At 43.9% G+C, this 22,308-nt stretch overlaps 1 protein-coding gene across 2 annotated transcripts in view; it reads right to left on the bottom strand.

Annotated features, from left to right (window-relative positions):
• Positions 1 to 22,308, bottom strand: part of rps6ka5 (ribosomal protein S6 kinase, polypeptide 5) — a 72,644-nt gene that overhangs the window by 46,271 nt on the left and 4,065 nt on the right. Inside the window, exons 1-8 of one of the 2 annotated variants that reach the window (XM_063184590.1) lie at positions 17,394 to 17,488; positions 17,105 to 17,176; positions 13,447 to 13,665; positions 10,024 to 10,139; positions 9,646 to 9,747; positions 3,102 to 3,185; positions 2,001 to 2,104; positions 1,124 to 1,274 (exon numbers count right to left, since the gene is read on the bottom strand). In XM_063184590.1, the coding sequence (XP_063040660.1) occupies positions 1,124 to 1,274; positions 2,001 to 2,104; positions 3,102 to 3,185; positions 9,646 to 9,747; positions 10,024 to 10,139; positions 13,447 to 13,665; positions 17,105 to 17,176; positions 17,394 to 17,472 (927 nt within the window). In that variant the 5' untranslated portion in view covers positions 17,473 to 17,488. Of the gene's footprint in view, positions 1 to 1,123; positions 1,275 to 2,000; positions 2,105 to 3,101; positions 3,186 to 9,645; positions 9,748 to 10,023; positions 10,140 to 13,446; positions 13,666 to 17,104; positions 17,177 to 17,393; positions 17,489 to 22,308 lie in introns of those variants that run through there. The other variant, XM_063184591.1, reaches the window with a different exon arrangement.

Raw genomic sequence — 22,308 nt, 5'->3', positions numbered from 1 at the left:
AAAACATTGCCAGGAATTCAACTTCAAACTGTTGCTCTAGTCGCACAAATCACTTTTGTCGTGCAACTCAATACAAAGTCAATTACTTCCGTCTCTGGACTCGCTCATGTCGCACTTGGGCCTTTACACCTGCATCTGGACAACTGAAGGCTTGTGCACAAGGACATCCATGTACTTTGGACAGTTAGGACAGTTTGAACCAGTGCTGTCAAACTGAAATTATCTGAGGTCCAAAATTAAAATAGTTTATGCACGCCCTTAATATTCATGTCACACAGTCATGTTCAAGTCATATTATAGGTTATGTAATGGTGCATGTAGGCCATCTGTAATACACATTTGAAACGATCTTGCAGGCCAAATAAAATGAACCAGTGGGCCAGATTTGGCTCCTGGGCCTGGGTTTGACACCCCTGGTTTAAGCCATTGATAGCTGGGAAAGCATTACCGGCTGTTCTACCACTAAAAATGGGAGCGTTCTTGTGCAATTCTACCACTGAGTCTGGGAAAGCTGATAAGCAGTACATTTTTTTTAATGCATCAGAAAATATGCAAAAGGTTGATGCCATGCCTGTTTATGACTATCTTTGCAACACAGACATTAAATATGTTCAGGCCTGGTTTTCCAGGCGCTAATGGGTTTAATTAGCTCAGTGGTTTCATGGCCTACAGAAGAAGCCTCTAATGTTTTCCAGTTTCCTGTGCACACTGCACACCATGCCACTTCCCAGATGGTGCCAAGCTGGACCTTGCAAGCAGGGCAGGATAAGTGTACAGGCTAGATATGACTGTAGCCTAGGGGTACCCACCTGCCAGGGGGCCCTGATTGGCCAAAAGTGAAAAACGGCAAAATTGTGACAAGATGCAATATTTTTTTTTTAAATCATCTGTCGTGTTGAGTACAGATGAAAGACTGGGGGGGACAAACACACCACTAGCAAAGGTGCTTCAAACACACACACACACACACACACACACACACACACACACACACACACACACACACACACACACACACACACACACACACACACACACACACACACACACACACACAGACACACACAGACACACACAGACACACACACACACACACACTCTTAAGTTGATGATCATCCCCCACCTGGTAGAAGGGGTGGCTCTTGACGGCCTGGGCGCCTGAGGGTCCGGAGCCCAGTCTCTTCTTGGGGTCCTTGATGAGGAACCGCTGGATGAGGTCTTTGGCCAGGGGACTCATGTCCTTGGGGAACGGGGGCTCCTTCTTCAGGATACGCCTGGATACAGCCGACACGGGCAAACAAGTGGAAGATCACACCCACAGACACACACACACACATGTATGATCACACACATGCACGATCACACACACACGTACACAATCACACATGTGCACGATCACATAGACACACAGACACACACACACACACACACAGACAGACAGACATCAAGATCTTCATCAAGTCTACCTATCCATTTGTGTGTGGTGTTGCACAACTGTGCGTGCGTGTGTGTGCGTGCATGAATGTCTGGGTATGTGTGTATGTGGATGCAAGTGCGTGTGTGTGTGTGTGTGTGTGTGTGTGTGTGTGTGTGTGTGTGTGTGTGTGTGTGTGTGTGCGTGTGTGTGTGTGTGTGTGTGTGTGTGTGGATTCCTGAGAAATACATCATTTTCTAATCTGTTATATATTTGTAGGTGTGTGTGTGTTGTTTCACAAGTGCTAGCGATTCAAGTGTAGGATGTGGTGAGTAGGCAAGGATGTGGGTGTGTGAACGTGTGTGTCTGTCTGCATGTGGAGGTGTGTCTTAATGTGTGTATGAATCTTGTGTGTGTGTGTGTCTATGTATAGTGTGTGTCTGCATGTGGGCGTGTGAACGTGTGTGTGTGTGTGTGTCTGCATGTGAATATGGAGGTGTGTGTCTGAATGTGTGTATGAATGGTGTGTGTGTGTGTGTGTGTGTGTGTGTGTGTGTGTGTGTGTGTGTGTGTGTGTGCGTCTTACTTGGCGATGTCCGAATGTGAGTTCTCGTCTCCGTCCACAGTGAAGGGAGAGCCCCCCGTCAGCAGCTCGTACATTAACACACCCAAACTCCACCAGTCTACCGCCTGCAACACAAACACACGCACACACACGCACCCGCACACACGCGCACACACACAGACACAGACACACACAGGCGCACACACACACACATACAGATGTTAACTCACTCTCCCAGCAAAACAAAATGGCCATCTGACACACTAACTGAGCTGAGCGCAAATACATATACACATGCAGAGATGCACACACACACAAAGAGATGCGCGCCGCACACACAAACATTCACACATGCACACACACACACACACTGTCTGTGTATCAGTCCCTTTCATCCAAACACACTTATCTTGTTTGTAATAGTGTGTACACACTCCTCATAGAAATAAACGTGACTCCCTAATAGTTTAAAAAAACACGCCTCACGCTCCCCTCCCCCACACACATACTGTACACACAAACGCACAAACACGTACACACACACATAAACACACACACACACACACACACACACACACACACACACACACACACACACACACACACACACACACACACACACACACACACACACACACACACACACACAGAGTGTTTGCGTTGCAATGGCTGCAAAGCAAATACATTAATCTTGTTTGTGTGTGGTGTACATACTGAACCTTCCACCTCTCACGGTATGACAAAAACACTCAAGACACGAGCCACACACACGCACGCACACACACACACGCACACACACACACGCACACGGACACACACACACGGACACACACACATCACTGCCAATTCTTCCTGCAATTGCACCCCTTCCCCTCCCAACCCATACACAGCAAATCCACATACACACACACTACAAAAGCATACACACCACAAAATGCATACACACACACACACACGTGCAGACAGTAAATGCCTACACATACATCACATAGGCGCAGACAGACAAACACACACGCAAGCACACGCGCACACACACGCACGCACACACGCATGCACACACGCACATTAAGGGCATATCCACTGTAGATGTTGATGGCAGTGTTGTTTATATGCATATCTGACCTTGTCGTGACCCGCCTCTCCTCCCTCCACGATCTCGGGGGCCATGTACTCAATGGTGCCGCACACAGAGTATGCTCGCTCCACCTAGCAAACACACACACACACACACACACACACTGTTATACAAGTAGTATACACACACACACAGAGTATGCTCGCTCCACCTACATTACACACACACACACACACACACACACACACACACACTGTTATACAAGTAGTATACACACACACACAGAGTATGCTCGCTCCACCTACATTACACACACACACACACACACACACACACACACACACACACACACACACACACACACACACACACACACACACACACACACACACACACACACACACACACACACACACACACACACACACACACTTGCCAAGACACACAGAATAAGTCAGTCCACCCACAACACACAATACACTCGTGTGCCTCACACATACACACATGCGTGTCACATACATTGATTACACACATACAGACACAGCTTTATACTTTGTAACACACACATGAATACAGAGTATGCTCGCTCCACCTACAAGACAACACACGTCTGTCACACACACACACACACACACACACACACACACACACACACACACACACACACACACACACACACACACACACACACACACACACACACACACACACACACACACACACACACACACACACACACACACACCATGTACACACTTAGCAACACACATATACACAGAGCACACACAGAAAAGACTATGTTTGCTTCACCTAGTGAAACATGCACGTCACACACATACAGCTGTAGACACACTATGCATGAACACACACATACAGACTACACCTACAGCACACGAATACCACAGCTGTAGACATGTATGAGTACATGCATATAATACGCCCCAATGGTCACATTAGACATGCCATGCACACATAACTGTACACACAGACAGAGAGACAGACACACACACACAGAGACACACGCAGAGACATACATGCACAGGGAAACAGCATTCACGTGTCAGAACATGCCGCTTGCTCCATGTTCAGTGCGCACACACACACACACACACACACACACACACACACACACACACACACACACACACACACACACACACACACACACACACACACACACACACACACACACACACGGTATGTGTATAAACATTCACCTTTTACCATCACAACAGTTAACACTACTGCAGCGTGCCTCAGTGTGACACTAGAGGCACAACGCAGCGTCTGATTCCAACCAACTAAAGGCTCCCTCCTCCTCCTCTCTCTTCTCCCCTGCTCTCCTCCTCTTCCTCTCCCCTACCATCCACCTCCTATCCCTCTTCCTCCTCTCTCTCCTCCTCCTCCTCTCTCTTCTCCCCTGTCCTCCTCCTCTTCTCTCCTTCACTCTCCTTCTCCTCCTCCTCCTCTCTTCTCCCCTGCTCTCCTCCTCTTCCTCTCCCCTGTCATCCACCTCCTCTCACTCTTCCTCCTCTCTCTTCTCCCCTGTCCTCCTCCTCCTCTCTCTTCTCCTTCTCCTCTCTCTTCTCCCCTGTCCTCCTCCTCATCTGTCCTTCACTCTCCTCCTCCTCCCTCTTCTCCCCTGCTCTCCTCCTCCTCTCCTATGCCCTCAACCTCTCCCTCCTCCTCCTCTCTCTTCTCCCCTGCCCTCCCCTCATCTTCTCTTCTTCACTCTACTCCTTCCTCAGCTCCACCAATTCTACCCTCCCTCCACTCCTATGTCCTCCATTTTAAAATGTGATGCAGTATGTTCTGAAATGTGACCTCAGCTCTCTCTATTCCTCTTATTATCCCATTCTTTCTTTCCTTGCTCCTCCATCTTCATTTTCTCCTCTCTCCTCAGTCTTCTGCAGCTTTATTTTCACCTCTCACCTCCATTCTCCTTCTCTTGACATGTGGCATCAGCTCTCCTTTTGACTCCTCTTCTACCCCCCACTCATGCGCGCTCCCTTCCACTCCTTTCTCCTCCATCTTCTCTACATCCTCTTCTACTCTCCTCCACTCCCACTCTTCCTCACTTTCTTACCTTCTCTCCATCTCCACCGTTCTCTCTCCTCCAATCCTTCCACAAACTCTGACAGGAGTTATGTTGCATCAACTCCTCCATCTCCTCCTCCTCTTCCTCCACCAACATCTCTTTTCCCTCTCTCTCTCTCTCTCTTTTCTTTCCCCCACTCCTCCTCTTCCTATCTCTTCTTTTTCTCCTCTGTCTAACGAGAGGCGATGCGGTGTGCTGTGAAATGTGACATCAGCTGCGGATGGGAAGTGGCTATTTTTGGCCACAACCAACAAATTCCTGACTCAGGGACTTCTGGCTAATAATGGCCCTGTGTGGATTTTGGGATTATATATTTTTAGAAAGCTGCATGCTGTCCACGTTTTTTTTTCATGACTGTGGCCAAGAATGTTTGGCCCGTCTCTGCTCTCATTCCCTGGTATGAACCTGTGCCCTCCATCCTCCTCCTCCTCCTCCTCCTCCTCACTCTTTGCATTTATATTCTCTCCTGGTGCTGCCATCTCTCCTGCTCCCACTCACATATGCATGCACGCCTGCACAGACGGATGCAATGCACATATGCAATGCACGCCTGCACGCACACGCTCAAGCACACCTGCACAGACGGACTAATGCACGCCTGCACTGACATTCATACATTCATACAGACATGCTAACACTATATTATTGAAAGAAATCGATACGGAGGGATACACATGCATGCATCACACAAACACACACAGGGACACAGAAAGCATGCACACACACACGCACTTAAGCTGGGTGGCCAGCTGCAAGCATAAAAGTAAACACTCGTCCATGGACGACTTAGAGAATGTCTATGCTAAGGAATTTTTAAGTCTTATTGACATTTTTAGCCTCACACAGCATGTAACAGGACCAACACACAACCAAGGTCACACTTTAGACCTAATAATAACAAAAGGCCTTAATGCTTGTGCTAGTGTCAAAGACTATGGCTTTTCTGACCATTACTGCATTTTTTTCTGATGTTTCTATGTACCCTCATGTTCAAAGGGAATCTGTTACAGTCAAAAAACGTATAATCAACTGTGAGACAGCCTCACTCTTTCAGCAAGCACTTTCAGAGATCCAAAGTCAAACCTCAGAGAGTGCAGATGATCTCATGGTTAATTTTAATTCAAGGATGACCCGTATTATGGATGTTATTGCCCCCGAAAAAATCAAAACAGTGGGACGTGAAAAAGCACCTTGGAGAAAGAATCCCACAGTTATATTGCAAAAGCAAGAATGCAGGAGGGCTGAAAGACAGTGGCGTAAATCCAAACTTGAAGTCCACTACCAAATCTATAAACACACACTCTCGAAATACAACCAAGAAATTTCTAAAGCTAGACAATCTTTTTTCTCTGACATAATTAACAGAAATATTAATAAATGGTCCTGTTTGGCACTGTGGAAAAGCTAGCAAGGACCCCAAATCAAATGCCCTCTGAGTTCCTCTCAGTCAGCAAATGCAATGAGTTTGCATCCTTTTTCAAAGGAAAGATTGAAAAAATACGTGCAAACATACTCACACATGTGCAACCGACCCAAGATTCAGTACAGCTTGCTATGGTGAAGTTAAATCCTAACCTCATGAGAAATTTTCATTTAGTTGTTGTGGACATTCTTAATAGAACGGTACAAAGTCTTAGCTCCTCTACATCTGACTTAGATATTTTACCAACAGCCTTCTTCAAATCCATCTTAAATCTAATATCATCAGATGTACTTCAGATCATCAACACCTCACTACAAACAAACAGGCATATTCCCAGGCTGTCTGAAAGAAGCAGTTGTGAAACCCTTACTGAAAAAGAACAACCTGGATGCACTGGTACTAAACAACTATAGGCCCATATCCAATCTACCATTCATGGGTAAAATAATAGAGAAAATTGTTTTTAACCAATTAACTGCTTTTCTAATGTCTAATAGCTATTTTGATAAGTTTCAATCAGGTTTCCGTGCCTACCACAGCACTGAAACAGCTCTTATTAAAGTTATGAATGACATAAGATTGAATTCTGATGCTGGCAAATTATCCGTCTTGGTTCTACTCGATTTGAGTGCCGCCTTCGATACAGTTAATCATTCTATACTACTACATAGACTGGAACACTGGGTTGGCTTTACAGGCATAGTGATCAACTGGTTAAAATCGTACTTACAACAAAGACGTTTTTTTTTGTCGCCATTGGAAGACATACTGTACCTCATCACCGATGTCTCTGAATTGTGGGGTCCCCCAGGGCTCCATTCTGGGACCACTACTGTTCAATCTGTATATGTTGCCACTGGGACACATTATCGAGAATAACTCCATAAATTACCATAGCTATGCGGATGATACCCAGCTCTACTTATCTATGTCCCCAAATGACTATACCCCCCTTGAATCACTCTATCATTGCATGGACCAAATTAACAAATGGATGTCTCACAATTTCCTCCATCTGAACACAGATAAAACTGAAGTAATTATATTTGGGAAAAGAGAGGAGAGACAAAAAGATTTCTACTATCCTTGAAACGAAGGGACTGAAAGCAAGGGAAACAGTTAAAAATCTTGGGGTCCTCATTGACAGTGACCTAAACTTCAACAGTCACATGAAATCTTATCACATAAAAAACGTCTCTAAATTTAGGGGCCTGATGTCTAAACATGATCTGGAGAAGCTAATACATGCCTTTATTTCTAGTAAAGTTGATTACTGTAACAGTCTTTTTACTGGCCTCCCCAATAAAACCATTAAACAGCTTCAACTTGTACAAAACGCAGCTGCAAGGGTTCTTACAAAGACAAGGAAGTTCGACCACATTACTCCAATTTTAAGATCGCTGCATTGGCTCTCAGTAAGCTACAGAATTGATTTTAAAGGCTATGCTACTTGTGTTTAAATCACTAAATGGAATGGGACCCACATATCTACTGGATATGTTTCAGCTGTATGCACCAACTAGGTCACTAAGGTCAACGGAGAAGAATTTGCTGGTGATTCCAAAAGTCAAAACAAAGTGTGGAGAGGCAGCCTTTAGCTTCTATGCTTCAAAGCTTTGGAACCAGCTTCCAGATGACATAAAAAATGCACCCACTATTGATAGCTTTAAATGTAGACTCAAGACAAAGCTGTTCTCAGATGCTTTCCCCTAGCTTAAATTACTTATTCTTATTATTTTTATTTCTATTTAATTTGTTTTATTTTATTTTATGTTATTATTATTTTTACCTTATGTTTTATCTTAATGTTTTTAAATGCTTTTTGACTCTAATTCATTTCCTTCTTTCTTCCCTGTTTCCTTTCATTTACATTGTTAACTTTGTGAAGCACATTGAGTTGCACCTGTGTATGAAATGCGCTATATAAATAAACTTGCCTTGCCTTGCCCTTGCCTTGCCTTGCCATTAGCAAGGCAATGAGCCCACGGCTTTCTGGACAACAACTCAAACAGCCTCAAACAAACCCTTACCTCTCCTCCTCCTCCTCCTCCTCCTCCAAGTACAACAAACAACCCTCCCTACTCCTCTCACCCTCATTCAACCCCAGCCATCCTCCCAACCCTCTCTTCCACGGCACACACACTACTCATCTCAGTAGGCCTGTTCACCAGATCCTGCATGCCTGTGTGTTTGGACAGCTTCTGCTGGATTTCTATGGTGTTCAAGTGTAAATAAATCCTGTCCATTCCACCAACAAACTTAAATACAACGTTCCTTGAATGACGACCCCACTGGGATAATATCCTACGCACCTGTCCAACTACTGAGGTGTGCAAAAAGCGCCATTTTGAATGGATTTCTATGATGGGAAGAGGTAGGTCTGCACACTGTGCAGATCTACCTATTTGTACTATCTGACATTTCTATTGTATCATGGCACCTGCTAAAAGTCACTTTGGATGTGTGCACCCTAATGAAAACATCTGCTGGATGTTTAGACATAGACTGATTAACCACTGGAACGTTATAATACTCACTGAAAAGCTAAGCTACTACACCACTATGACAGTGCACAGGGCCTTTAATACCGTAATACATTACAACTTGGTCACAGCCATTCTGGTAACAGCTAATTTATAACAGGGGTTAAGTCTTAAGGGGTTAATGTCAGCATACCGCTTGTCCTGTGGCAAAAGCGGCCCCAGTGGAGTGTGGAGTGTGGGGGGGATTGTGGAGTGTGGAGTGTGTGGTGTGGGGGGGATTTCTAGACAAACATGTGGTTTTAAAATATTGGGTGGGATTGTCTAATATAAACCTTGTTGTTGATGTGAGGACTTTTATGTGGAACCAGAGAAATGTTAGGAGGAACCGATACGGTCACCAAAACAAAAACAAAAATAATGAAAAATACAAACAAACAAAAAAGAGTTCTGCTACAGCAATGGGTATTCTTACTTAACTCTTTGCTAAGGGTGGAACTGATACAGTCAATACAAAAATAAACATAAATAAATAAACAAACAAACAAACAAAGAACCAAGACTTTGGCGGCAGTAGGACGTGTTCTTACTTCGTGAAACTCTTTGCTGAGGCCGAAGTCTGTGAGTACGATGTGTCCGTTACAGTCCAACAAGATGTTCTCCAGCTTCAGGTCTCTGTAGACGATCCCCAGCTACATCCAGGACACAATGACATCAGTTAAAAGAGAGACGGCAGATTTGATTCACATTCAACTTCAACAATGTACAAAAGAAATATTACATGGTTTAAATTGTTTAATGAAGCATACATGTTTTAACGAAGCTGTTTTTCAGACTGAAATTGTGCTCATCATGCCAATGCCATATAACTGATATAACATCTCTTAAAAATGAGATGGAATATGGATCTGGTTGAAATGGATTTTATGTTCTTATATATGGTGCATGAAAGTGAAGTGATCCGTCACCTTGTGTAGATGTTCGAGGGCCAGCACGATCTCCCCACTGTAGAGCGCCACCTCCTGCTCCTTAAAGTGGACCCGCTGCACCAGGTGAGTGAAGAGCTCCCCTCCATTCACATAGTCTACACACATGACACAAACACAAGTAGCATCAACACATCCATAGCATTACATTACATTACATTTGGCAGACATTTTTAAACAAAGCGACTTACAACCGAGGACATAATCACATCATCAACACATCGATAGCCTTACATTACATTACATTACATTAGGCACACTTTTTGCAGATACAAAGTGCACAGCAAATATACAGAATTAATCGGATTAAGCGATAGCGGATAAGATGGTAGAATTTATCAATTGCCCCACCCTGCTACGACATAATTAAATGAGAAAAATAAACATTATTGATATTGACTTGCCTTTAGTCACATTGCCCCACCCTTCTGCACAGACAGTCTGAGTTAAATATGCATGCTACATGTTCCATTACTACAGGATGCAGCCATTTTACGGTCTTTTTGTGTAGTTGCATTTTTTCCAGCTTGCTGACAGTACAATGTCATGACTGAATTTTAATACTGCTGTTCTAGTCCAGACTGTTAAACACTGCTGTTTTATGATCCACTTTATGCTTTTCCTTGTCTCTCCTTCAACCAAACAGCTAAACTAAACAGCACCGTCTGTGCCATTTGCATCCAGGACTCTTCGGATTTCAGCAGAGGAGGCCGGGTCAGATCAGATCAAATGGTCCTTATAAAACAGAGTTATTATGCAGGCTTGTCAAGATAAGCACACGCAGAGACAAGAACAAAAACAGCAAGGCATGTGGAGTTGACCCCCATGGTCTTCCTCTGGCAGGATGCTAACTGAAACCCACAACACCGCTAAGTGCCCAGAGTCAAGCACAACGCTTCATGTACAACTCAGCCAAGGACTCATAAATATTTAGAAGGATTTTTTCCCCTCTCTTTTGCTGTACTGCATATATTCATCATAAAGACCTCGTAGGGACAAGTGCTGAACATTAAAAGATCTGCTATAAAAATTACAATGTTTTGCATCAGATAGCAGTAATAGGTCATCTTTTATGCTTCATTTGCAACCGGATCAGTTTCAGAATTCAAGTGTTCATTCGTGTTGGTGAGTATAAAGAAGTCTGAACAAGCTCAACAGACTTGTTTGGACTGGCTTTAAACAAATTGCTATGTAGCCAGTGTTTTACGCAAAACAGACTGCTATTAACAACTCATGAATTTAGCAGCGAATCATTCATGCTACTTTGAACTGGAGGTGTCTGTTGATGCCTTTGGCTTGACATTTGGAACATGTTCGGACACTAAAAGCACAACATCAATGTCAGCCTGCATGTTAGTGCCATGTCTAAGTTCAAGAACTTTATTACATCGTCGCTATTGGCAAGTCTCATGGCACGAATAGACCAGACGTGATTTGAGTGACTCCAACGACTGAAGTAATTCACCTTTGGCTAAGGCCCGCCCTAAAGTGCTTTTTGACCAATCACAGCGCAGCAAAAGGACGACCTCGGACAAACCTCGGACAGTTTTGACAGCGCTCCATTGAACTCAATGCTGAACTCGCATGTTTTCAAGTAGTTAGCGAGATACGGTCGTATTATTATTAAAATATGATTGGAAATTGTGCCTGGGGTATTTGTGACAAATGTGCAAGTTTCCCCGCGATGTAACAGGTGGTAATCACTTTCCTCTTTACCTAAAACCGGACTAATATTAGGCTACTAGCAGCTGGATAGTCTGCCTTGAAGGGTCTCGGCAGCCCCACACTCGACTAGAAAGCACACGGATCAAAAACATACTTTGTGTGCTCCGATCATGACACCATCTCATTCATGTCCCTTTTCAGTAAGGTTGTAAGCAAACCACGAACCTGTTTCAGAGTAGGATTTTGGATTTCTGACCTAATTAATGAAGAAACACCGCTAGCAAAGTTAACTATCGGTCACGGCAGGAGTGTTTTGACTAGCAGCTGATGGACGTGACTTTGTTAAGCTACTGAAGATATAAACGCCAAACGTTAATGTTACACATTGCTGTGGTAGCTTTGAAGATGACTACAGTCATTAAGTTGTGTGATTTCGTTTTCGTCTAGCAAGTTTGCGTCAGGGCTCAAAAGATATGGGAGCTCAGCAGCTTACCATGGTGCTGGTTACAATGCCTATCGATACCCATAGAAGAGCCCATAACAGCTGTGATGCATCGCATGACCGTTCAGAAAATAAATACTTATATTCACAATACTATGAATGCGTTTTTTATTTATTATGAGTGAATAACGGCTGCGATTTGCAGTCACTGCATAAATCACGTTGATATCTCAGCATTGAAAGTTTATTTGTCCGACCTAGCAACTGTAACTAAAGAGGGCGGGGCTTAGCCAAAGGCGAATTGACTCTGTATTGAGTCGCTGCCAGTTAAGAGACAAAAGGCGATTTGGGCGACTAGAGGTGATTTGAGCGACTTTGTCGTTGGACTTGAGTGAATATTAGGCAGATGAGCTATGATGCGCTACGGTAACAGCCGCCACAGCCAATTGGAATGTCAGAATCATATTGCTCTTGCTAACCAGTCCAGTCCAACCAGGGGTAGCTTGCGCAACCGAGCAGCTATGTTGAAAAAAAGATGAAAATTGTCCTTTTAAAAATTCAAGTCTCTCCGATAATGATTAACGAATGTCGGATTAAACATCAACCGCCTTTTATTTATTTGGAAAGACAAATGTACACAGTGCGAGGACAATAAAACGTTTAAGTGGGCGGCCTCATTCATTTTGGCAGAAGAAAGGCAGCTTTGAAGCGAGGGAGACTGAGGAGCGGGAAAGAGGGAGAGAGAGAAGGAGAGAAAGAAGGAGAGAGGGAAGGAGAGAGGGAGAGGCACACGAGATAGACAGAACAAACAGAGGAAAGGTGGGTGGAAAAAAGGTAGAGAAAGAGAAAGAGAGAGAGAGTCAGTATTTATGTGGGCGAGCCAAGTATGTGTGCCAGGTGTGTGCCAAGTGTGTGCGGTGTGCGCGTGTGTATGTGTGTCAGTGCATGCGTGTGTGCCAGTGCGCTGGTGTGTGTGTGTGTGTGTGTGTGTGTGTGTGTGTGTGTGTGTTTGTGTGTGTGTGCGCGTGTTTAGAAAGTGTGCTGGACTGTGCCAGACTGTGCCACTGTGTGGACTGTGTGTGTTTGCATGTGTGCCAGTGCGTATGTGTGTGTACTACTGTATACGTGTAGGTGTCTGGGTGTGTCTAGTCAGCCGTACTACCCAGCATGAGGTGGAATTTGTGCCCGTCTGGAAGCTGTAACACAGTATTAGTGTGTGTGTGTGTGTGTGTGTGTGTGTGTGTGTGTGTGTGTGTGTGTGTGTGTGTGTGTGTGTGTGTGTTTAAGCGCGTTTGTACCTAATATAAGGTGTAGCTTGGTGTCTGTCTGGAAGGCGTAGTGCAGGGTGACGAGGAATGGCGACTGGCGTATGTGCTCCAGGACGTGCCGCTCGGTGCGCGTGTGCTCGGCAGTCTTGGCCTTCTGGATGATGGTGGCCTTCTTCAGGACCTTCATGGCGTACAGCTTGCCCGCGTCGTGCCCGCTCACCTTGCGCACCAGGAACACCTTGCCATACGCTGCGACACCAGGCAGAAGAGTTATGGTTAAGGGCCGTTTACAGAAATAACTTTGTAGAAAATCTTTGTAACTTTTGGAGTCAGGAACACCTTGCCATATGCTGCGTCACAGGGCCGAAGGATTACAGTTAAAAGGTGCACTGTGTCTTTAGCTGTTTCTCTCCAGAATTCACCGTTCACACAAATAACTTGGTGAAAAAATCTTGATAACTTTTTCCCAAAACAATCTTTTCCTTGAAAATATTAACATACAATCAAAAGTTGCCTTTGAGGAAGACGGATGTCAGAAAAGGTGAATAGATCTGAAGATCTGAAAGTGCTGAAGCTAGCACAGTGAGGTTGGGAGAGGTATGGGGCCCTTTTGAGGAAAAAAAAAACTCTGAAATACTAGACTGGAGTCGGGCACAGCTAGAACTCTCCACATCTGAAGCTCTGCCCGCGGGCCCTGGCTACAGGAACAATTGATGCTTTCTGTTGGCTTGGTTCACTCTCTCTCTTCGTCTCTCTCTGTCTCAGCAAAAAGTTTTGTAGTTTTGCACAAACAACATCAGAATCGTGTTTGGCGGTCCTGACGAGAACAATCAGCAAGAACAGGGAGAGCGCTGAGCGGTGCAGAGCAGAGCTGTGTGCCCGGGGCTCCTCTCCAGCTGAGCTGCACTAGCAGAGGAACATGCAGGCCACAGCAGGAGAGGGGTGCAAAGGGGATGGAGCTGAGCCAGCCTGTACTGGGGGGGTCCAACGGGGATGTAGCTGAGCCAGCCTGTACCGTACTGAGGTGAGGGGGAAAAGGATCTTCTCCTCCATTTCCCATGGGGTACCCAAGTCTCCACACCTTCCTGTCACCTCATGGGGCATGGGGAGTCAAAAAATAATTACTGGGCTTGAAATGAGTGGTTTTACGACGCCAATCCAAACCTTGGAACTTCATCTACGGACCAAAAATCCACCAGGACTCACCTCGTTCACTTCCATTCCATTTTTTTGCAACTTATTGCCCCATGGTCAGGAAGTACAGGGCGGGACTTAGGTGGCCCATGAAGCCATGAGCAGATTCTCTAACCTGCCTGCCTGCCTGCCTGCCTGCCTGCCTGCCTGCCTGCCTGCCTGCCTGCCTGCCTGCCTGCCTGCCTGTCTGCCTGTCTGCCTGTCTGCCTGTCTGCCTTTCTGCCTTCCTGCCTGTCTGCCTGTCTGCCTGCCTGCCTGCCTGCCTGCCTGCCTGCCCCTGACTACCTTGCCATCTGGCCGACACTGACTGATAGACTGTCTATATTCTGTCTGGCTTTGCAAACACACACTGACTGAGTGACTGTCTAGCTGTCTGTCGGTCTGTTTGTTTTGACTGCCCTATCTGACTGCCAAGTCTGCTGAGTGTGTCTGTCAGTCAGGTCTGTCTGTCTGCCTATCTTTCACTCACACCACAGCCTGTGACTAACCAACTCTTCCTCTCGTCTGTTTTCTGGCAGAACAGGATATAACAAGGCTGGCACTGGCAGCAGTGGACACTTGGCAACAGCACAAACTGCTAGAGCCTAGAGCAGTGGTTCTCAAGCTTTTTTGAATAAACACCCTTGGACCTAATCATAAGCCTCCCAACGCTACCTTAACCTCATCAAAGCCTGACAATGACTCCTTAGTATTTAAAAATAAAACGGACTAATGCCCTCCAATGGCAACTAAGCACCGCACCCCTCTCAACTTTTGTCCTTCTCAGCGCCCCCCTAGGGCTCCCAAACGCTACCTGGGGGCTGTAGCATCCCTGTTGAGAAACACTATGCACTAAGCCAGTGGTTAGTGCTTTATAAAAGCATGTGGCCACAGAGCACTAGCAAACATAGCCATATGTACAAAATGTATAAAGAGAATAATTACTTTTATATTATTAACACTAACATTGTGCAACATTACAATGCTTGTACGGCTTGTGGCTTGTAGGGAGGCTGAAAGCCACTTCTGGATTCACTTTGCCACCCTCCATGGCGTAATCCTTAAAGAGCAAAACCAAAGGCAAGAACCACACACACTTTTTCTTTTAACAATCTGTGAAATACAGAGCAAGAGGGTTCCAGGCAGTCTTCAATTATTTAACCAAAAAGCTGAACAAAAGTGCACGATTGACAAGTGGGCCAGTGCCTCACTATGAAACACTCGATAACCATCTTATTCAACATTTAACAAGTCTGCGAATGCATCAAAAGGAGGAAACGGAAATCAAGAGGTGATTGAGGAACTCAGTGGTGTCGAAAATACTGAAAAAAAAACATGAAGAAAACAGCTACTTCAGCCATTTGCACTTTTCCCCCCAAAAGATAAAACATCAGAATTGCTCCCTTTTCGGTGCATAACGAAAAACAATTGACAAAGAAAAAATGTGCAGTGCGATTCACCTTGGCCATTCATTTCCATGGCGTACCCGACCTAAAAGAGGTCCACACACTCAGCCACAGCCTGAAAGCAGCCTAATTAAAAACTGAATCATCAATGGACAGTGGAGTGTGAAACTGCTGTTTTTTGTTTTATATACAGACAATTTTGCAGTGTTAATTCAACACCTAGAAAGTCTCTTTAACTATTTGGTCCTAGAATACTCTCTTAGAGTTAAATAAATTCTGATATTTTTCACTGTGTAAGGATGTGCCATACAGTATGTTATATATGGCTCTGGGAAGTTGCTATAACATTACTCTAGTATGGTCTTTAATCCCTTTGCACAGAGCCTATGTTATAACCTTACCGTCACCAAAATTGTAATGACTACGTCTTAGTCTGTTACTTAAGGCTCCCTGTAATGTCATAGCAATGTTGCTATGCTGTAGTTGAGTCTTTACACCAATGAGTGAACGGGCACGCTGCCAGGTGCATGTGCAAGAGGCTACGGTTATAGTTTCCTTGGCATCAGAGGTCTATAAGTCCAAGTCCACATTTAAGACTATTTCGTCAGGAGGACCCTTTATAGTGAAGTCTACCGTATGTGGCTCAAGGCCAGACATTCAGGCACTTGAGAGTCCAATCAGTGTCCACAGCTGTCACTTTAAGCGTTTGGAGTGTGCGTGCGCACATCCATATTAACAGGTGATGGACTGAACGCGATCAAAAAAAAAAGGAAAAAGGTCCGCACACTGTTGCCGCTCCCAGTTTATTGCACACATCAGTCTGATCTAAATGCTGTGTACAATAAACTGGGAGGAGCAACAGTGGCTATGTTTACATTACGTATTTAATTACGAATTAATAATTCAGAATTAAATAGTTCCGTTGAGTTTACATTGAATTTGCATTTCAATTCCGAATTGGGAAGAGTTTACATCACTTTTTCAAAGCGGAATTAAGCTTCATTCAGAATTAAATTGAATTCATTCTGAATTAAATGTCTGATGTAAATGAGGCCAGTGTGCTGACCTCCTTTCTTTAGTGCACAGCGGTCACTCTCTCTCTCACTCACCTCCAGTACCCAACACCTTCAGCAGCTCAAAGTTCTCGATGCCGACTCTCTCCACATGGCCCGTCAAGTTGGCTGAGAGAGAGAGAGAGAGAGAGAGAGAGAGAGAGAGAGAGAGAGAGAGAGAGAGAGAGAGAGAGAGAGAGAGAGAGAGAGAGAGAGAGAGAAATATGGAGTAAGTTCTACAGATTTTCAAGGTAGAAGTTTCGCAAATTCACAGCAATTGCACAGAAAATTTCTGAACATAAAAAAAATCCAAGAAAGTAACTTCAGCACAAAATATTCTCTTCACCCTGACAAACACTGCAGTAATGAAACCTCTCCTGACCCGTCCCTGAGCACCGTCGCCTCTCCAGCCCAGAAGTCAGCATGGTGGTGACTGCCGAACTGGCTTTTTTAAACCGTGTCAACAGAATCTTGTTATACCTCACACTGAGGCAACAACATCCTGAGAAGTGAAGTAAACGAAAAACAAAAAAAAGAAAGGAAAAAAGGAGGTGATGTGTTTGCAGCAGCTAGGCTCATTATGGGCACATCATGAATGATGCAACTGAGTGTGCCAAAGCTGCCCTGAAGCAAATACAGACACACACACTCATACACACACACTCATATACACACACACAGCAGAAATATCCTTCATTACCTCCATGTTTGCCCTTTATTCCCTCTTCTCTCCTTCAAGGGCATCTTTATCATTAGAGGTGCATGCTTGAGGTGCACACAAGCATGAATACACATACACATGCATTCACAGAAGGACACACACTCACATACAGTACATGAATGCATCACATACACAGAAATGTGCTCACACAGTGGAACACATACACACGTGCATACACAAAACAATTTCACATAGACAAATACACACACACACAGCACTGACTCAAGCCTCCATCACCACTTGGGTGCCAATTAGCCATTTTGCATTCATTGTTTTAGCACCAACGACCACACAATTAGTTTGAACTCAAATTCAGACTCAGTGTGGACCGTGGGGTTCATCATAGACTTAATTCATATCGTTGCACGGCTGCACAGACAGACACACAAAAACACATAAAAAAAATTCTGTTACAAACATGCTGACAGTGTCGGTGAAAGATTTTTGTCACCTCAAACAGATTCTGATAAGATATATCTAGGCTGACTTCCTTTAGCGCTCTCACACCTTGTCCGAAACTTTTCAGTCTAACTGAGGCACATTTTTCTGTGAGCCGGTGACAAAACTTATGTGCATTTGTGTGCATGGGGAAGGATCGGCAGAGGACCCGGGCCAGAATCGAACCCAGGTCACCGGCATAACAGCCCAGTGCCCTACCGTTATAGCTACGATAGGGCCATTTGTGTGCATCTTTGCATGTGTGTGGGGGTATCAAGACCAATTCTCAGAGAACAACAAATGGCTCTTTTTCTTCACTCACACCCCCTACAAAAAGTGCAGCACACAGCCTGGTGAACACTTCAGACACAGCAGGATACTAAATAAAATGGGGCCAAAATAATATATAAATAAAAGGGCAACATTGTCCCATGTACTGAACTAAAATCCTACTGCCGCAATATTGTTTGTGCATGCAGAACTAGGCCGATTAATGCATTACGGCATTATTATATGGGTGGGAGACGTGACGCCTTGTTTTTTCGTAACATTGGTTAAAAACCTACAAAACTGTAATTTTCCTTTAAAAAACAAATGTCAATGAAAGAAGATGTGGTACATTATGTTTCATATTAGTCTTAGATGAGAAGAAACATTTGTGTTAAGATTTATGTAAAGGTTTATATGTCAAATTTCCTGCGGTGTGACTGTAACATTAATGAAACAATATATAATAATATATATATAAATTAACCAACAACATTTTGAATAATGTATGAAGCATTTGGCATGATTGCATAAATCTTAACTTTAGATTAAGATATGTGAATGTGGAAAAAACTCAAGACAGTAATATTAACTACAAGTTCAATTTCGTGACACAAATTGCGTCCTGTGGGGTGACATGTATGTCAATGTTTGTGAATGGGCAGCTGCAAGGCCAACTACAAGGGTCTTAAAGACTGGCTCCTAACCAGTCAGTATCTCAGTTATTGGAGAGTGCTGTGGAAGTTTAAGGTGACTATTAACCTCTTAATATGTCTTTTATTGCAATGTTTCTGTCACGCAATGCTTAGGTTCATTTTATGGTGTCCTGTGGTGTGACTGCTCTTATAGGAGGAAAAAAAGTTTTTTTATTAATGAAAACACATATTAAGATTAAACACAATATCATTATCAAGTTAGCATGAGCTCAGATGTCAGTCATGTATACAAAAGGATTAAAATGGCCATAATGCAGTGAATTCCCTGTGGTGTGACTCCATTTTCCTGCGGTGTGACATGCCTATGCTATGTGTTGATGCAGGACACATTTTCCCAAAAATGGCAAAAATAAGGTGAAATTCCACAGACCACTAAGTGCTTTCTTTTTTTTCTATTTTTTCCCAATTTTTATCCATCATTTTTTCAGGAATTTGAAAAACTTTTTTTTTGCGTTACGCCCTTAAACGTCAACCACCCATACAGCAAAAAGAGAACAAAATATATCACAAACTAGAACTGATGAGCGCAACTATGTACAATTGTGCAGTGCACACAAATCCCTTCTGCAACATGGGCCTAATATATCATGTATTATCTGTGATATTTTTGGTAATTCTTGCACAACTATTTTGTTATTACAGCAAGTCAAGTGTGCACAAATCAGATTTGACATATGTGTATTGACGATACACAGCTCTTCAGCAATATTATTTATAGGTGAGAGCGAGTGAGCGAGCGAGCGAGCGTGTGTGTGTGCGTGTGTGTGTGTGTGGGTGCATGCATGCGATATGAGTGTATTACCTGTGTAGATTATCTGTGTGTAATTTGTGATGGTAACATTATTGGCTTTAGTTTCCTTTGGGATCACTTAGACATCTCCACTACTTCACTATCCAACAGGAAGGATGATATTGAGTGCAAACACATCTTAATGAAGTAAACAAAAATCCTCTGCAGCTTCAGGGTGAGCTTGTATTATTGCGTATTATCTCGATGTAAAAATTATTGATACAGAGTAACGCATCAATGCAGAATTAATGATGTTCATTTCCATCTGGATCAATAAAGACCCTTTATTATTACAGCACAGCACCATGATGAGAGCAACATTGTCCTACTGAGGCAAGACACATCAGTAGCATCTTCTTGGTCCTGTATTGTGTTTATCTACTATATATTATATGGGTCAATTGTGTTTTTTGATGTCAGGCGTCGGGTGGTACAACCACAGCTAATGTCCATAAATGAATTAGCAATTGGTCATTAATGTGCTGCCATTCTTAGATAATCCACTAAAAACAAAACAAAAATAATCCATACAATGGTGGCATTAGATGTGGTGGCACCACCCTGATGTGTGCTACTACTAAAACGTCATTGACTGACCCATGTTTGAATAAAAGTGTATGAAATTATTAAAGCATGAGTGTTAATGACATTCATCATGAATAAAGTACTATTTTACAGCACAGCAAAAATGAGTGGAAGAACCTATTGAGATCACCCAGCATCTTCTTGAGCCTGCATTGTGCTGTTATTACTGTGTGTGTGAAATTATTAATGCACAATAATGTTAATGACCTTCTTCTCCTTAGAGACCAATAAAGCATTTCTCCACCACTTCACAGCTGGGCACCTTAATGATTGATGATTCTTAATAGCGACTTAATATTGAGCCTGTACACTGTGTCGTCATTATCTAGTGTGCACAGTGTATAATAATTATTAATGCATGATAATGTTATTGTTGTGCTAGGCGTGTGTAGGAATGAGAAGCGTCAGGCCTGCATGCTTGCAGCAGTGGGAGGTGCAGGGGAGGGAGAGAGACATGCAGGCACAGGGCCGGTTCTGGCTTATTTGGCGCCCTAGGCGAGTTTGAGTTCTGGCGCGCGCGCCCCCCCCCCCCCCCCCCCCCCCCCCCCCCCCCCCCCCCCCCCCCCCCCCCCCCCCCCCCACCCCCCCCCCCCCCCCCCCCCCCCCCCGGTAAGCTTAACTAAATAGCATCAAGAACATAACTGTTGCATCAAATGGATTTCTGGTTCTTTGGACAGCCGACCAACACATCAGATTGAGTCGCGTGAAAGTACCTTCACTGTGTTTCTTGGATGTAATGGTGGTGGTTGCCCAAACCCCAGATGAGAGGGAGGTTATCAATGTGTTTGAATTGTAAAATGGAATGAATGAGGAGAGTGGTACAGTACATTTTGCATGTCAAATGCATGTGTAGACAATAGGCCAAGGAGGTCTTGAGGTCTGATGATAGCCTATCTACACTACCTACAGCATCACAAAGCATGCAGCATAACAATTTTAATAAGCTACATTGTGCTGGTCTATGATTCCAAACCATTTCATTTCTGTACTGGAAATAGTGGTGCATTTGTGAGTAGGGAGGATGAGAAGGGGGCTATTATGTGTTTGAACCGGAGGGACAGGGTGAGAGAAAGGGAGAAAAGCTGTCACGCTTTTGAATGCATGTGATACAATAGGCCAAAGGAGGTCTGCATTGATAGCCTCACTTGTCTACACTACTACAGCATCACAAAGCATGAAAACAATGCTGTCATGGTCTCTCTTACATGATTATTTGTAGGCCTATATGTCATTTCTGGTCTGGAAACAATGTTTTTGTTAAGCTTACAACAAAGCAGGTAATTCATTCAAGTGGATGGAAGGGAGATATGGCAGCTAAACTTGTTTAAACATGGCACCAGTCTTACTACATCACTTACATTGCTGGTCAACCTAAGCAAGTATATATGTCATGTTTTTTTTTTAAGCTTGCAGGTTGTGGTGTAGTGAGTAGGCTACTAACAGCTACTTTACTGGATTTTCATTGCTTAGTGAGTTACTTGGCTACTTTATGTTAGCATGCTAACTAGCGTTTTCTCAGATCAAAAGCAAAGCTCTTTTTCCCTCTAATTCCAAACAGTAGCCTCATAACTATTAGGCTTTACATTACCACAAACGGTTGCTGATTAAACCACATACTTCCAAAACACCCTCTGCAACTCCTGCATCATGCAATGACTGGTTTAATGAGAACATAACAGTTCTCCACCCAGCAGAGCAGCATTGTTGTTCGCGCTTGCCCTCTGTCTCTCGAAGGAATCTCCAA

Source organism: Engraulis encrasicolus, chromosome 19, assembly GCF_034702125.1.
Source record: "Engraulis encrasicolus isolate BLACKSEA-1 chromosome 19, IST_EnEncr_1.0, whole genome shotgun sequence".
NCBI classification, from domain to species: Eukaryota; Metazoa; Chordata; class Actinopteri; order Clupeiformes; family Engraulidae; genus Engraulis; species Engraulis encrasicolus.
The sequence above is the reverse complement of the archived record's forward strand: the minus strand, read 5'-3'. Positions and strand labels throughout refer to the sequence as shown.